Source organism: Carcharodon carcharias, chromosome 10, assembly GCF_017639515.1.
Source record: "Carcharodon carcharias isolate sCarCar2 chromosome 10, sCarCar2.pri, whole genome shotgun sequence".
NCBI classification, from domain to species: Eukaryota; Metazoa; Chordata; class Chondrichthyes; order Lamniformes; family Lamnidae; genus Carcharodon; species Carcharodon carcharias.
The window spans coordinates 70,275,904-70,293,863 of NC_054476.1; the positions used below are offsets into that span (position 1 = coordinate 70,275,904).

Below are 17,960 nucleotides of genomic sequence, written 5' to 3' on the forward strand. Positions count from 1 at the left end.
AATCCACTGCCCTTCACTCAGTTGTCAATCATATTATCATACATGGGCATGGATCAAGCAGAATCAGACGCTTCTCTTGAGTGTGTGAAGTTGTGGGGAAGGAGAAAAAAAATCAGATGTTTAAGTTTCACTGGACTATTCCCATTCATTTTCTAAAGGATGGGTAAAAGTGTCATTGGCTGTAGCCTGAATGCAGCAGACCCCACAGCTGTGTGGAGGGTAAGATCATGGCAGGAGTGGAGGTGGAGGAGCAAGGGAATCCTCCCTGAGAGTCAATATTCTTTGCAATGCTTTTGTATTTCTAAAAATAAGTACAAAAGAACTTCCAGTAGCTCGTGAATATAATGGTCAGCAAAAACCCAGGTCCAGTCCTTCAAACATAATCAAAATACTGCAGATGCTGGAAATCCTAAATAAAAATAAAAAATGCTGGAAATGCTCAGCAGGTCATAGAATCATAGAAACTTTATGGCACAGGAAGAGGCCACTTAGCCCATCATGTCTACACTGGGTGAAAAGCAAGCCGCCCAGCCTAATCCTACTCTCCAGCATTTGGTTTGTAGCCCTGGTGTTACGACTCCTGAGGTGTATATACAGACACCTTTTAAATAAGTTGAGTGTTTCTGCCTCTACTACCCTTTCAGGCAGTGAGTTCCAGACCCACACAACCCTCTGGGTGAAAATATTTTCCTCATCTCCCCTCTAATCTTTCTACCAATCACATTAAACCTATGCCCCCGAGTCACTGGTCTCTCTGCTAAAGTGGCCCTTCCTATCCACTGTATCCAAGTGCCTCACAATTTTGTACATCTCAATCAAATCTCCCCTCAGCATCCTCTGTTCCAAAGAGAACAACTCCAGCCTATCTAATCTTTCCACATAGCTGTAATTTTTCCAATCCTGGCAATATCCTCGTAAATCTCCTCTGTATCCTATCTAATGCAATTACATCCTGTTATGAGATGACCAGATCTGCACACAGTACTCAAGTTGTGGCCTAACTATTGTTTTGTTTTGCTCTAGCATAACTTCCCTGCTCTTATATTCTATGCCTCGGCTAATAAATGAAAGGATTTCATATGGCTTCTCATGCACCTTATCAACCTGTCCTGCTACCTTCAGGGGTCTGCAGATATTCACTCCAAGATCTCTCACTTCCTCTACTCAGGTCATGCAGCATCTATGAAGAGAAATGCAGTTGCTGAAAAAAGTCACCATGTTGAAGCTTTTTGTCTTGCACTCATCAAGACATTTGTAAGAATACGAAATGTAAAGAGAACCACCATTTATACTTCATGAGAACAGAGTGCTGAGTGCTTGGCAAGTGGGTTCTGATTTGTAGAGGTCTTTCCATGGAGAATGCACCAGTTAACTGATGGCTGACAGTTAACTACCAAGCTTTGTTTAAATTCAAACCAGGCAGGTTGACCCTGACTGGTCAAGCCATTGGCCTGGGGAATAAACCAGAGAATGGCTGTCGCCCATTTTGTTCAGTTGAAAGTGCACTGAGTGTACATGTTCTTTCTGTCTGCAAAGAAATGGGCTCTGTGTATTAATATGTGTAGCTTCTAACACACATAAGTGTGCCACATTGCAAGTCTATCTGATAATCTTAAATTGGTTATCAGCATAATTCTTACTCAGGGTTGTTTAGCAAGGGTTGTCCAATCACGTAATCACAGCTAATATTGGACACTGTGTTTTGAGTTTTGCAAGCATGGGCTGGTTGGGTACAGTTATTGCTTGTTACGTTCGGCCGAAGGGACATGCTGGTGCATAACTGATGCCTCTACCAATCAGAGTCCATTTGCCAAACAATCAGCACTCTCTTCTCATGAAGTATACATTATTATTCCCTTTACATTGGTATTCTTAATAATGTCCTGAGGAATGCAAGATAAAAAGCTTCGACATATGTCTTTTTTCAGTTATACTCAAGTTCTCTACTACCAAACAACCGTTTAGAAACATAGCTACTGTTTCAGGTCTTACTTTTCATCAGAACCAGAGTAGTTAGGATCTAGAATACACTGTCACAGTTGTGCGGATGCAGGTTCAATCAAGGCTTTCTAAAGAGAATTGGATAATTACATGAAGAGAAAAAGCTTATGGATCTATGGAGAAAAGGGAGGGAAATGGGACTAGTTGAGAAGCTGTTGCAGTGAGCCAGCACAGATAAGATGGGCTGAATAACCTCTTTCTGTGCTGTAAACTATTCTATGATTCTGTCTCCATGTTCTCCGGCTTGGGAAAAGGGGCAAATTATACCAAAAATCCAAAGTTTCCACTCCTGATCCATACCCAGCTGCTGGAGGTGTAAAACTAGCATCTTCCTCCTCCCATTATCAAACTGTTAATTACTTCAGCTCAAAGCATGAAGATGGATCACTGGGATGAGGTACCACATGACCAATTAACAACGCCTGTATACATAATTTCTTTGAAATTTACAAGTAGAATTGGAAAAATATGCAGCACATTTCACGGCTTACAATATTCAGTGAACCAAAAGAGACATTATGGATTTTCTTTGGGAAATACATGAATACATAACAAATTTCCATAAAGATGCAAAGTTACAGCCAGTGAAGTGAAACACAAATTACCAATTCAATACCTTGTTCTTTAGGGCTCTCTGGCCGCCCTATCGGATTGCCCTTCAAATGCACAAAGGGGAAATTCTGGATCTCTGGAGGGACGGAACGCAGGCTGTTATTCTGCAGGTCAAGTCTAGACAAGCTGGGAAGGCGAGCAAGGGATGCTGGGATAGTTACAAGATGATTGCTGTGGAGATGCAATTCCCTAAGAGACGTCAGGTTTGCTGTGTGCAGGGACATAAAGCTTTGTGTCATTTATAACTTTAGTTTAAAATGCATTGTTATTAGATCTCTTACAATAACAGCATCTAAAATCACATCATATTACTATACCAATAGATTAAAAATTAAAACATATATACAAAACTCTGGAAAATTGCAAGACTAGTGAAGATTATCAACAGTACAAGGTTGCAACCAATTTATTAATTATAAATATAGACAGATAAACCTTATTGGAGCTGTAAACATTAAACATGCTGTAGCATGGACATATAGTCAAACACACTAAAAGAGTTTGGATATTACACTGTGAGATAGGTGAAATAAAAATCAAACATTTGAAATGTTATTACCACTTAATAGTTCACGAATATCAGCGCAATGTATAATCTTACGTTAATGATGTATAATCTTACATCAAGGTATGTCACTATTCTAGTAATTGGAATTGTTTTGCAATTAAACTTAAATTAAACTCACCAAGTGATGATGGTACAGTTGTTAGTCTATTGCCCGAAAGGTCTAACTGTGTACAACTGGAGAGGTTTCCTATCTCGTCAGGGAGCCGTTCCAGTTCATTTTCAGATATATCTGCTGTCTGAAGTGCTGCAAGTTCACCGATGCTTCCAGGTAACTCTCTCAGCTGGTTTTTCATCAGTAAAAGATCGGTCAGTTTTACCAGCTTGCCAATGCTTTCGGGCAGTGCAGCTAGTTGGTTATGGCACAGCTGAAGCACGGTTAGCTCCTTCAACTCGGTCACACATTCAGGTAAAGAAGTAAAGCTGTTGAAGCTCACATCCAAATGGGTCAAGTGCTGGAGATGTTTGAACTCCATAGGCAAAGTTGCCACCAGACCACGCTGGCACACACCATATTCATCCTTGAGATGACCACCTAGTGAATTAAATTTAATAAGTGCCATTAGAGCAGGCACAGTGCAGTGTCTCAGCATCCAGGAATACACTCAGGTATTTTTGGATAAGATTGGCATATTCAGATATAGAACAATGACAGCTATCTTGATGACTGTAGCTATAAAGCCAAAGGGTTACAAGAGGTTTTCTAAGATATTTATCTCCCTGTGTACACAGCACTTCCTCCCTCCCAACTTTTGGAATTGTAAGATATCAGTCCAAGTAATTCTATCATATGTGAAAGGAAATCAAGAGGTTACATTGTCACCACAAACACGTCAGCAGCTCTGGATAATGTAAAGAATATTTCAAAGTCCAAATTTTTCTAATAAGTTCTGAAATATTTATTACTCATCGAAATGTAGCCTCAGCCCGAATAGTGATACCTTGCAGAAACAAAAAAGTAAGTTAAGCTTAGGAAAGGCTCAGTGCAATCCTAGTCACTGATTGCTTCATTTCACATGGTACTCAGCTGTGGAAAAGATTTGAGGTACCAGGAATTACAGGAAATTAGAGAATTACTCCAGCAGAAACTAATTTACTCAAAGAAAATCATATTAGGTATCACTTCAAAAAATTAAAAATAATTACTTATATGTAAAAGAAACTAAAAGAGAGGCACAAGTGATAGCAATGTATTTGTAATGGCTCCCATTACCTTTAAGTACAAGTGATTTCAGCCTTCTTAGTTCAGGGATGATGGCGAGTGATGAACCAATTTGCTCCTCATTGCAGTTTAGTCGTAGAAACTCAATCTGTTGCACCTCCTCTCTGCGTGTTTTGTAAAGTACAGAAAAATGGCTGGTGCTATTTGGAAACACGTCTAAATTCAGTCTGTTGTCTACTAAGTACACATCGGCAGTGCCGACGGTGGCTGCTTCCCCAAGCAGCAATTGGGCCATCTTTTACCATTGCTCAGCTGTGTGAGATGCATGTTCCAACAAGTCGGTCAGACATTAGACGTTTGTTCACAACAAATCTCCCTCGAGAATAGGCTGCAACATAACAGATTGGCAAAATGAGACAGCCATAAATTAACATTTGGATTGTACATCAAGTTAGGGCAAAATAAACTATATTATAAATGTATTCCACTTTGTTCCCCATCTCATTTGAAGGGACTGACTCATTCTGGGGCACAGTCTATAGCAATCCCGCGACTTGCCCATGGGGAGACATGGACAGGTTATTCAATCAGAAAAGTAACAGTCTGGCTCAATCTTGTCCTCACCTGATTATGTACACAAAGTGTATGCGCGCGATGACAAAGAGAGATGTACATTTATACATCATCTTTCATAACCTCAGGATGTCCCAAATTGCTTTACAGCCAATAAAGTACATTTGAAATGTACAGTAGCTATTGTTGTAATATGGGAAATGTGCAGCCAAGTTGCACAGTCCAAGATCCCATGCAACAATTAAGTAAATGACCAGGTCATCTGTTTCAGTTGTAACCTAAGGGAGAGGTACTGGCCAGGACACCAGGGAGACCTGCCGAGTCTTAACTGACTTTTTTATTCTTTCGGGGGGCGGGGGGAGTGTAGATGTTGCTGGTTAGTCCAACATTTATTGCCCACCCCTAGTTGCCCTCAAGAAAGTGATTGCGAGCTGCCTTCTTGAAGTCCATGTGGTGTAGGTACACCCAAAGTGCTGTTAGGAAGAGTTCCAAGATTTTGACCCAGTGACAGTGAAGGAATGGTGATATATTTCTAAGTTAGGATGGTGTGTTGCTTAGAGGGCAACTTGCACGTGATCATGTTCTCATGCATCTGCTGCCCTTGTCCTTCTAGATGGTAGAGAAGGTGCTGTTGAAAGGTGCTGACTTGTGTCATGGATCTATTCTGCCCACCCTAGGGGACCATCTGAAACTTGGCACCTGTGGCACTCAGCACTCACTTGGTATTGCACACATGTGTCAGCCAAGATTATGTGCTCATGTCTCTGGAGTGAGCATTCTGGCTCAGAAGTGAAAGTAATGTGAGTGAGCTAAGGCTGCCAGCTAATAGCATAAAAGTCTTTTCTATCCTCCAACTGTAAGAGTCCCGTGTGAAATGAATTTGGTAACTATCAATCCAGCTCCTTGTCAGATAAATCAACAAATGCTAAATAGTCGTAATTCAGCAAAATTAGCAATCTATCACAACAGCAACTTACATTTATATGGTTCCTTTAAGGTGGTAAAACATCCCAAGGTGCTTCACAGGAGCATCATCAAAAAAATCTGAAGCAAGCCACATAAAGCGATTTGAGACAGGTGAACAAAAGCACAGTCAAAGAGGTAGGTTTTACCTCATCTTACGTCATGTTCTCTTCAAGCTCATCTTGTCCATGAGACTCATCTCCTGTTCCCCCAGTTACTCCATTTTGTCCCACAGCCCTGATCATCCTGTGAATTTTCTTCCCCCTTCAAGTATTTATTTAGTTCCTTTTTGAAAGTTATGATTGAATATCCTTTCACCGGCCTTCTAGGCAGTACCTTACAGATCACAACAACTTGCTGCATGAAATAAACATTTCTTCATATTGCCTCTGGTTCTTTTCCAACCACCTTAAATCTGTGTCCTTTGGTGACTGCCCGTTCTGCCACTCAAAATAATTTCCCCTATTTACTGAATTAAAACCCTTCATGACTTTGGATATCTCTTTCAAATCTCCCTTTAATCTTCACTGCTCTAAAGAGAGCTACTCCAGGCCTAAAATCAGTGGTTAGAATTTCCATGAACTTGTTATGATTTTGTGTAACCATTTAGTTTATATTCTCACTCCTAAATCATCCGACCAAAATCAACCACTTCACATTTCTCTGCATTAAACCTCATCTGCTACGTGCCTGCCCATTTCACCGGTTTGTTTACATCCTTTTGAGGCTATCCTACTATCCTCATCATTGTTCATTACATTTCTGAGTTCCGTGCCATCTGCAAACTTGGAAATTATGTTCTGTATACCCAAGTCCAAGTCATTAATATATACATCAAAAAGATCAGTGATCCTAACAGAGACCCTGAGGGACACCACCGTATACTTCTCTCCAGTCTGAAAAACAGGTATTCACTACTACTCTCTGCTTTCTGTCCTTTAACCAATTTTGTAGCTATGCTGCCCTTGCCCCTTTAATCCCACAGATTTCAAATTTGCTAACAGGTCAATTATGTGCTGCTTTTTCAAATGCTTTTTTGAAGTCCATAATCTGTCAGATAATAGAGATAGTTTAAGTAAGTTATATTGGTATTTGCTGGTGTTAGGAATGAGTTTTAGCTTTAATGTTTGAGTTTGATTTGTATTTCTGTATTTGTGTATTAAGAAAAGGTCAGTTTGTGTTTTAGTTTCACTTTAAAAGGTGCCTGCATTCCTAATGGAAGTTTATGGCTGTAAGAGAAGTTAAGCAAACACAACAGTAGAAAAATTGGGCTATTGCCTAGCAACAGGGGTCCAGAGAGGCAGGTCCCTCCCACAGACACACACACAAGAAACTAGAAACAGCAGTTTTTAAGTTTAGTTTTGAAGAAAGCTGCCAGGCAGAAGCAGCCTAGAAGGCTCAGATAGCCAGTTCCAAGCAAAAGTTGGTTGAAAGTAGTTGCCAGGGAAAGACTGGGACAAAGGGGGCAGAAAGGCCTTCCCAAGCTAAAGAAGAAAGTTCCCAAGAATCCAGCGGAGTGGAACAAGAGAAAGTTCCAAGCAGACCTTCTAGTCAAAGCAAGGACAGGAACCTGGAAAAGGTCCTGTTTAGCAAAGAGTGATGGGCAGAGAAAGACTCCAAGCTTAAAGCCCCAAGCTGCAGAAAGCAGAGTCAAAGTGATATAAAGGCTTGTGAGAAGTCCGAAGGTTCAAAGAGGCAACTGAAGGTCTGTAACTCTTTGTTACAGGCATGTGAAGCAGTGGTGTACTGGTGACAGCTGAGTCAGTGAGAGAGAATGCGTACAAGAAATCTTGAATGCATGTGGTGAACCAGGAGAGAGGAACATCGAAAGGAGAGTTTGAAACCCTGGAGGTGTTCCCTTGCAGAAGGTGTCTAAGAGAGAGTGTCAGTTTGGAAGAAGATTCCAAGGCAAGTTTTTGGAAAGTGGAGATTGGAAACCCACGTGTGAAAGATGGAATTCAGTGGGGCTGGTTGGCTCATGGTGTAACAAGTGTCTGGGGGGTGGGGGGCGGTGGGGAATTGAGGAGAGATCCATAGCATCTGTCTGGTATGGCGTCTGTCATTTGGTCTCAGAGTGTGTGTGTCTGACCACAGGGTGCCAATTGGTTTACATGGACTGTGCTTACTATGAACATTAGAGTATAAGATAGCTTTTGTAGTTTCTGTTATCCATACAAATCTGTATATATCTGTAAAGGTACAGTTGTGGGTGAAGGAGTATTGTAATATAGTTCATCTTTTCTTGTTTAATAAATGTTTTATGCTTTTGTTAAAAGTTAATTAGCTGACTCCAGTGTGACTGTTCAGTAGCCTCTCTCCACCTATCTAAACAAACAAATAAAAGTTAGGGTCTATCAAGCTGGGTTCCACCCTGAAATCAGGCTCGTCCAGTGGTAACCTCAGCTGGGGTTCATAACAATACACAATATCAATGATACTATCCTCATCAACCTTCTCCAATACTTAAAGGAACTTTACTTGCAGATAAAACGGTGTCAGAGCAGAGGGAGGCATTCAAGGAGGAAATAGTGAGAGTACAGGGCAAATATGTTTCCGTAAAGATAAAGGGGAGCACTGAGTCCAGAGAACCCTGGATGTCAAGGGACATAAAGGTTAGAATTAAGAAAAAAAGAGAAGCTTATGGCAGATATTGAGGGCTCAACACTGCAGAGTCCCTAGAGGAGTATAAAAAGTTGGTGGGGGGAGGGGGGGGGGGGAACGGACAACTTAAAAAGGAAATTGGGAAAACTAAGAGAGTGCATGAGAAAGCATTGGTGGTAGAATAAAGGAAAGCCCAAACGGTTTTTTTTTTCCAAATATATCAAGAGCAAGAGAATAAGAAGGGAAAAAGTAGGGCCAATTAGGGACCATAGGGGTAAAAACAAAAAAACTGCGGATGCTGGAAATCCAAAACAAAAACAGAATTACCTGGAAAAACTCAGCAGATCTGGCAGCATCAGTTCTGTTGAAGGGTCATGAGGACTCGAAACGTCAACTCTTTTCTTCTCTGCCGATGCTGCCAGACCTGCTGAGTTTTTCCAGGTAATTCTGTTTTTACCATAGGGGTAATCTGTTTGTAGACTTGAAAGACATGGGCACAGTCCTCAATGAATATTTTGTGCATGTCTTCACAATGGAAAAAGGACGACGCAAGTATAGATATCGGGGGGAGGACTGAAATACGAAAGGAAATTAACTTGGAGGGAGAGGAAGTACTAGAGGGTTTAGTGGCCTTAAAAGGGGATAAATCCACAGGTCCGTTTGAGATGTATTCCAGGCGGTTGAGGGAGGCAAGGGAAGAGACATCAGGGGCCCTGGCAGTAATTTTCAAATTCTCTCTGGCCACAGGTGAGGTGCCAGAGGACTGGGGGACTGCGAATGTTGTCCCATTGTTAAAAAAAGGAGGAAGGGATAGGCCAGGAAATTACAGGCCAGCCAATTTAACCTCAGTGGTGGGGAAGTTACTAGAAAGAATTTTGAGGGATAGAATATATCTGTACTAGGAGACATACATATTAATCAGGGATAGTCAGCATGGATTCGTTAAGGGAAGGTCGTGTTTGACAAATTTGATCAAACTTTTGAGCAGGTAACCAGGTTGAGGAGGGCAATACATTTGATGTCAGCTACATGGACTTTAGCAAGGCTTTGTTAAGGTCCCTCATGGTAGACAGGTCAGGAAAGAGAAAGCCCATGGGATCCAAGGCAAAGTGGTACGTTGGATCCAAAACTGGCTGAGAGGCAGGAAGCAAAGGGTGACAGTAGAGGGATGTTTCTGTGACTATAAATCTATTTCCAGTGGGATTCCGCAGGGCTTGGTGTGGGGCCCTTGCTGTTTATGGTGTACATAAATGATTTGGACTTAAATGTAGGGGGTATGATCAAAAAGTTCGGGGATGACACGAAAATTGCTGGCATGGTAAATAGTGAGAAGGATAGCCGTAAACTGCAGGAGGATATCAATGGACTGGTTAGGCAGGCAAAGCAGTGGCAAATGGAATTCAGCCTGGAAAAGTGAGAGGTCATGCACTTGGGGAGGGCTAACAAGGCAAGGGATTACACTATTAATGGTAGGACCCTGAAAAGTACTGAAGATCAGAGGGACTTTGGCGTACATATCCACAGATCCCTGAAGGTAGCAGGGCAGGTGGATAAAGTAGTTAAAAAGGCATATGGGATGCTTGCCTTTATTAGCCGAGGCATAGAATACAAGAGCAGGGAGGTTATGCTGGAACTATATAAAACGCTAGTTAGGCCACAACTGGAGTACTGTGTGCAGTTCTGGTCACCATATTATAGGAAGGTTGTGATTACACTGGAGAGGGTGCAGAGGAGATTTACTAGGATGCTGCCTGGCCTGGAGGGTCTGAGCTATGAGGAAAGATTGGACAGGCTGGGGTTTTTTCCCTTGGAGCAGCGGAGCAGCGAAGGTTAAGAGGGGACCTGACAGAGCTGTATAAGATTATGAGGGGCATAGATAGGGTAGATGGGAAGGCATTTTTTCCATTAGTACAGGGGTCAATAACCAAGGGGCATAGATTTAAGGTAAGAGGTACAAGACTATGAGGGGAGTTGAGGAGAAAGTTTTTCACCAGAGGGTGCTGGGAGTCTGGAATTCACGGCCTGAAAGGGTAGTTGGGTCAGAAGCTCTCATAACGTTTAAGAAGTATTTAGATATTCACTTGGGCTATGGGCCAAGCGCTGGAAAATGGGATTAGTGTAGTCATGTCTTAGTTAACCGGCGCAGACATGATGGGCCGAATGGCCTCCTTCTGTGCTGTAAACATCTATGCGTCTATGACTCAATCAAGTTAGCCAAATACAATTTTCCTTGAACAATCCTGTGTTGACTTTCATTTCTTAACCCATATTTTCCCAAATGTCAATTAATTTTGTCCTGAATTCTTATCTGAAAGTTTCCCCAGTGCCATCGTTAGGCTGACTGGTCTTTACTGGTAGCATTATTTTGTGACCTAAAAGGCATTAAGAAAATGCAAGCTTTTATTGTTGTGATGGAAGAAGGTGGCCTTTGTTAAGAGGATAAGGAGGCAACAACTTAGCTCACATGGACACAGAGTCTGGTGCAACTGAGAATGGCTGGGGAGGGAAATGGAGTCTAGTGGTATGGGAATGGAGTTTGTGGTAGAAGCTGGAAAAATGTGCTTCCAACCTTCCCAATGTTAGGTTGCAGGAAACTATATCAACAAACAAGCTGTCTGATAGCACAGAGGCAATGGAGTAAAGGCCAGGCCAGGCAATGCTGATGCTGAAAGTGAACATCTGAAATGTAAGATGTTACTTTCTGCAGCACTGACATCATTCACATTGATGAATGAAGCATTTAAAATACAAACTTTTAATTGTATTCTACAGTTCAAAGTAATCATGCAGTTTGTAAATAGTATGCTTTTATGCAGTTCAGCTTTCAACCATATGTTGATGAAATCCAGCTGTATTTCTACTTTTCTCAGTCCCTCATTACCTTGATGCTATCATGCTGCTTAGGCGACATTAAATCTTGCACTCATCAGAACATTCTCCATTCAACATAAATCCGAAGCCACCATCTTCAGTCACCACTCGTTTGCTATAGACTTCATTCCCCTCCCCAGCCACTCTCAGGTGCAGCTAGAGCATTTGCAATCTTTGCATGCTCAACCCTAAGCTGAGCTTTAAACCCTGTCTTCAATCCATGACCATTGACAATCACTTACATTAACCTCTGTAACATTTCTCACCACTGAACAACAACTTTCACTTAACATGGTAAAATGCCAAAAGCACTTCACAAGAGTGTTAACGAACAAAATTTTAAATCATACCAGATAAGGAGGTATTAGGACAGGTTTGCCAAAGCAATGGATTTCAGAAGTGCTTTAAAGGAGGAGAGGTGGAAAGATGTTGGAGGGAATTCAGAGCTTAGGCCCAAGGCATCTGAAGACATGGCCACCAACATCGAGCGATGAAAATTGGAGTTATGCAAGAGGCCAGAATTGAAGGAGCACAGATATCATGGAGGGTTGGGCTTCTGAAGGAGGTCAGAGATAGGGAGGAGTGAGGTAATGGAGGGATTTCAAAAAAAAAATCCTCCCTACCTCAAAAGACAAAATCCTGAAGAAGCTGGAAATATGAAATGCAAACATAAAATACTGGAAATACTCAGCGGGTCAGGTAGCATTTGTGGCAAGAGAAACAACAGATAATGTTTCAGGTCTGTAATCTTATGTCAGAACTGGAAAATGTTACAGATATAACAGGCTTTAAGCAGGTATAAGGAAAGGGGTGGAAGGGTGAAGAACAAAAGGGAAGGTCTGTGATATGGTGGATGAGGGATTTAAATCCCAAAAGGGAATGGCAATGTGACAAGTAAAGGAACATAGGAACAGGAGTAGGCCATTTAGCTCCTCGAGCCTTTTGTGCGATTCAATGAGGTGATGGCTGATCTGTGACCTAACTCTCATCTCCCTTACTATCCTTGGTTAACAGGAATCTATACAAGAGAGTTCCAAACTTCCAAACTGTAGAAGTGTTTCCTGATTTCACTCCTGAAAGATCGTTTTCTAATGCTTAAACTGTGCCCCCTGGTCTTACACCCCTATCTGACAGAAATAGTTTCTATCTACCCTATCAGTTCACCTTAAATATCTTGAAAACTTCATTCAAATGCTAAATTCCAGGGAATACAATCCTAGTTTGTGTAATCTCTTCTTGTGACTTCAACCTTGGAGTTCAGGTATCATTCTGGTAAACCTAAGCTGCGCTCCCTTGAAGGCCAACCTATCCTTCCCAAGGTGTGGTGCCTGGAACTGCTCACAGCAATCCAGGTGTGATCAAACCAGGACTTTGTATAGCTATTGCACAACTTCTACCCGTTTGTATTCTAGTATCTAGATATAAAGGCCAGCATTCCATTAAGTCTCTTTGATTTTTTTTTGTATCTGTCCATGACATTCTAATGATTTGTGTACTTGCACCATTAAGTGTCTTTGGACCGCCACAGTTTCTAGCATATCACCATTTAGAAATTACCCTGTTCTATCCTTTTAGGGTTCAAGATGAATGACCTCACATTTGCCTACATACAAACATACGAACTAGGAGCAGGAATAGGCCACGCAGCCCCTCAAGCCTGCCCGGCCATTCAATAAGATCATGGCTGATCTGAATATAACCTCGACTTCACCACATTGAAATCTACTTGCCCATTCACTTAAGTGAATGCCTTTGTAACGTTACACTTTCCTCTAAACTGCTCACACTGCCACCTTTGTGCCATCGGTAAACTTGGATATGTGGCTCTATATCTAATCACATTAGTTATTCATACATTTGTTGAATTGTTGAGGCCCTCAAGACAGATCTTTGCGGGAGACTGCTAGTCATATCCTGCCAATGAGAATACCTGCCTATTATCCCTACTGTAGCTCTGTTTCCTGCCACTCAGGCAATTTCTTTACCAGGTTAGTAACTTGCTTTCAATTCCATAAGCTTCAACTTTACAACAACAACAATCTATGAGAGGCTTTATCAAAAGCCTTCCAGGAATCTGTATAAATAACACTCACAGACATTCTGCCGTCCACTACTTTAGTCACATCTTCAAAAGAATTCACATCAGGTTCATCAGGCATAACCTACCTTTTACAAATCCATGCTGACTCTCTCCGATCAGCTGCAAATTTTCAAGGTGTTCAGTCCTTCTGGACTGGATCTTTGCTGAGTCGGGATGACTCAGGAGCTCTTTAAAAATGGTGGGTAGGTCCCGATTCTGGGAGTCCCGACTCCCCAGGGTTCCAAATTTTTGGGACTACCTTCGGGTTGCAAGCCTGCACCATGCACTCAGACCCTGCGGGGATCGGCATGTCCTAGTCTTCAGCAATTTTCATGGAGTCAGACCAGCTTTTCAAAGAGTCGCAGTTCACAGCAACTCAAGAGGTGTCATTAAACATAGTCTGCAAAAGGGGACCTTTCAAAAGGTAAGTTCAAAAGACCCTCCTTGTGCTCCCATGCCAAGGTATGCCCCTCACCTCTCCTTATGGCCCCCCATACCAAGGAATGCCCCCACATTCACCCACTATATACTCTATGGAAGCAGTGAATCCTATAGTGACAGTAGGATATGTAAAAAAAGCTTTAAAAAGTCATTCATACATAATCTTCCACTTTCTTAAAAAAAATCTTTTTACTTCAGCCCAATGGAAGTGACAATCACCCAAACACTTTAAAGTATCTTTAGTTGAAACTTCAAGCACTTGAAACTGCGTCATCTTGTGTAAATATTGTGAAATTGACAGCAGCGATCAGACAGCCAGAACTGTGAATCACACAACATTTTCCCTGAGGCTCAGGTGTTTCAACAGGTTAATGGATTTCTGGACTCTCAGCCAAGCTTTATTATGCATTCTTGGCTGAGAGACCAGCCATCAATTAGAATACTTAAATAGCTGGATGACTAACACTTTATTAAGCTGTAGTAAAAAAGGAGATTTTTAAGGGAATGGAAAGTTATCAATGAATTACTTTTTTTCAAGCTTTCTTTTTACACTTCCTACTGTCTTATGATCTTTCTTACTATAGCGTTCATTGCTTTTATACAGAATATTGTGGGTGAATCGACATGGAAGTGCCAAAGCTTGGCATTCGGGGGATGAGGGATCATAGGGGTTGTTTGGGTGGCATATCTTGGCATGGGAGTATGAGAGACCGTAGGAGCTGGGTGGGGGCCATATCTTGGCATGGGTGTTATGGATGGCATTGGGTTGTTTGGGGTGCATAGCTTGACATGGAGGAATGAGGAGCCATTGAGGTTGTTTGTGGGCATACCTTGGCATGGGGGCTTGAGGTGCCAAAGGAGGTGGGTGGGGAATACCTTGACATGGGGTAACATGGGGAGCCATATGGGTTGGGTTGGGGCATCAGGTGGCTCGTATGGAGCATGGGAAACATGTGAGGGTTGAGGGGGTGTGAGGGGTGAGAGCTGGAGGTCCTTTCTGTCTTCATTATAACTGGGACGAAATCCGAAAGCACAAGGCTGGCCTTTTAAACAGTCCACCTCTGCCTGTGGCACTCCCTGTGGCTGCTTCCAAACTTCTTCCTGGGTCGGCTGGCTGACCGCAGCCGAATTCCATTCCCCCCACACCCGCCCACAATGCAAATCCCATCCTCGTGGGCACTTTCTCCCGAGGAGTGGGTGAGCTGAACCGGGAGTTTTCCCGACTCCCACTACTTACCTCAAGGATGAAAGTCCAGCCCTCTATCCTTAATTACAGACTTTAAGTCATTTCCTGGCATTAGGCTAACTGGTCTATAATTCCCTGATTTCCCTCTCTCACCTTTCTTAAATATGAAGTGACATGCACAATTTTCCAAACTAAAAGGAACAGTTCCCGAATCAAGAGAATGTGCAAGATTATAATTAGGGCACCTGCAATGTTCTCACCTACTTCCTTTAGAACCCTGGAATTAAAAACCATCTGTCCCTGTGGATTTGTCACTCTTTAATGCCTTTTATCTTCATTAATGTATTTTTCTTACTTTAAATTTGTTGAGTCCCTGCCCATGATTCAATATTAGTTTTCTTAGGATGTCTGACTTGCTAACCTCATCCTCCACTGTAAGTATCGACATACGTCTGCCTGTTCCTTGTTTTCATTTACAATATCACCATTATTAATTTTCATGGTTGCTCCTGACCACCCTCTTTTTCCTAATATAATTGTAAAAATGTGTTGATTTTGATATTTTTTGCAAGTTTCTTTCCCTACCCCCTTTTATGTACCTCTTACCATTGGTTTTGTCACCCTTTGTTGTTCTTAATCAATAGAAGATGAGTCTAGAGGAGCTGTAAATGGCAGCAGCAGAATCATGACCAGCACCTACTGAAAAAGTGGGAGCCACGGTTATGATCTGAAAGTGTTGCATTTAATGTAAAGTGCCCAATCAAAAAGATGGGGTCTGCAGGAAGGAAGGAAGAAAGTGTAATCAATGCAACTGTGGGAGCAAGTGGGCTTATGGTGGATATTGGTCAACAGCCTATCCCCAGAAATAGAGTCAGAGAAATCAAGGAAAGGAAGGGAAGAATTGGAGATGGATCATGTGAAGTTGAGGGGAAGGTGAGAATTGGAAGCAAAACTAATGAAATTTTCCAGTTCAGGTCAAGAGTAGGAAACGGAACCAACACAACCATCAATGTATCGGAAAAAGAGGTGAGAGAGGGGACCTGACTAAGACTGGAACCAGGAATGTACCACATATCCTACAGAAAGGCCAGTATAGCTAGGACTCGTACGAGTTCCCACAGTGCCACCTTTTCTTTGAAGGAAGTGAGAGAACTCAAAGGAGAAATTGTTTAATGTATAACAAGTTCACCCATGCAGAGGATGGTAGTGGGAGACGGGGTCTGATCATTCAAGCAAGAAGCGGAGGGCCCACAAATGAGGGATTGAAGATGTAGAGGGACTGGATATCCATGGTGAAAAGGAGACGATTCGGGTAGGAAACTGGTAACTTCTAAAGCAGCAGAGGGTGTCAGAAGAGTCGCTACCTCAGTCCTTCGGCTACAGAAACCACTGAAACTCTCATCCATGCCTTTGCCACCTAAGCTCCAAAATGTATAAAATTTTCCACACATACCCCATTCCCACTCAATCATTACCCCGGTTTTGCTGATCTACAATGGCTGCCTGCTGCACCATGTATTCATTGTAAAAGCTTTCTCCTCTCCTATCTCTGCATCTCCTTCAGCCTTACCTCTCCCAAATGCTCCAATCCTAAACTCCAACTTTTTGTGTATCTACCTCCCTTTTCCCAACCAGTGGTGGCAGATCTTTCAGCCACTTCACTCTTAGAAAAAGTTCTTTAGAACTTCACTCTTAGAAGAGGTTCTTCACCTCTTAGAAAAAACTATCAAGTGTTTGCTTGGCTTAGCGGGAGTAACATCACTGGAATCAGAAGTTAAAGGGTTCAAGCCTGACAGTAACACTTGAGCATGTAATCTAGGCTGACACTTCAATGCAATACTGAAGGAGTGCTACAAAATTGAGGCGCTGGCTTTTCAAGGAATTGTAAAACAAAAGCCTCTGAATGTTGCTTCAAAAACCACTTGTATTTAATTAGCGCCTTTAATGTTTAATGTAATGAAACACCCCAAGGCACTTCCCAGGTATGTTGTAAAGCAAAATTTGACACCAAGCCACAGAAAGAGATAAAAGCAAAATACTGCGGATGCTGGAAATCTGAAACAAAAATAAAAACAGCTGGAAAAACTCAGCAGGTCTGACAGCATCTGTGGAGAGGAATACAGTTAACGTTTCGAGTCCATATGACTCTTCATCAGAACTGAGGAAATATAGAAATGAGGTGAAATATAGCTGGTTGAGGAGGGTGGGACAGGTAGAGCTGGATAGAGGGCCAGTGATAGATGGAGGCAAAGAAGAGATTGCCAAAGATGTCATAGACAAAAGGAAGATATTGGGGAAGATTATTTAAAGCTTGATCAAAGAGGTAATTTTAAAGAAGAATCTTAAAGGAGGAGAGAGGGTTAGAGAGGAATTGAATTTAAATTTCAACTGCTGCCATGGCCAAGGTGGGATGTGAACCCACGTCCCCAGAGCATGATCTCAGGATTACTAGTCCAGTGACATTGCCAATACACCACTGTCTCCTCTGAGTAGAATTTGGGAAGCTGGCCAGGAGTGCATTGAAACAGTCTCATCTAGAGATAAGAAAGGTGTGGAAGAGAGTTCAGCAGTATCAGATGAGCTGAGGAAGGGATGAAGTTGGGGGATATTAGAGAGGTAGAAATGGATGATCTTAGTGACAGCACGAGTATGTGGTCAGAAGCTTAGCTAGTGAAAAATTGGGCAGTTCTGCACCTGTGCTGCACAATATTTATCTCTCAACCAGCATGACCAAAACAGATTCATCAATTATTTGCTGTTTATAGCACCTTAATGTGTTAAATTGGCTACCACATTTCCGTACAACCATGACTATATTTCAAAAGTCTTTCATTTGGAATGTCCTAATAACACAAAAGGCATTCTGGGAGAGTAAATACATTAATTCATTCCTTATCAAAGTTCT

General features: G+C 42.0%; 1 protein-coding gene across 3 annotated transcripts in view; it reads right to left on the bottom strand.

The window, feature by feature from the left end:
* Nucleotides 1-17,960, bottom strand: part of pidd1 (p53-induced death domain protein 1) — an 87,671-nt gene that overhangs the window by 60,320 nt on the left and 9,391 nt on the right. For 2 of the 3 annotated variants that reach the window (XM_041196494.1, XM_041196493.1), the window contains exons 2-4: nt 4,392-4,728; nt 3,300-3,713; nt 2,618-2,821 (exon numbers count right to left, since the gene is read on the bottom strand). In XM_041196494.1, the coding sequence (XP_041052428.1) occupies nt 2,618-2,821; nt 3,300-3,713; nt 4,392-4,635 (862 nt within the window). In that variant the 5' untranslated portion in view covers nt 4,636-4,728. Of the gene's footprint in view, nt 1-2,617; nt 2,822-3,299; nt 3,714-4,391; nt 4,729-6,025; nt 6,134-17,960 lie in introns of those variants that run through there. The other variant, XM_041196495.1, reaches the window with a different exon arrangement.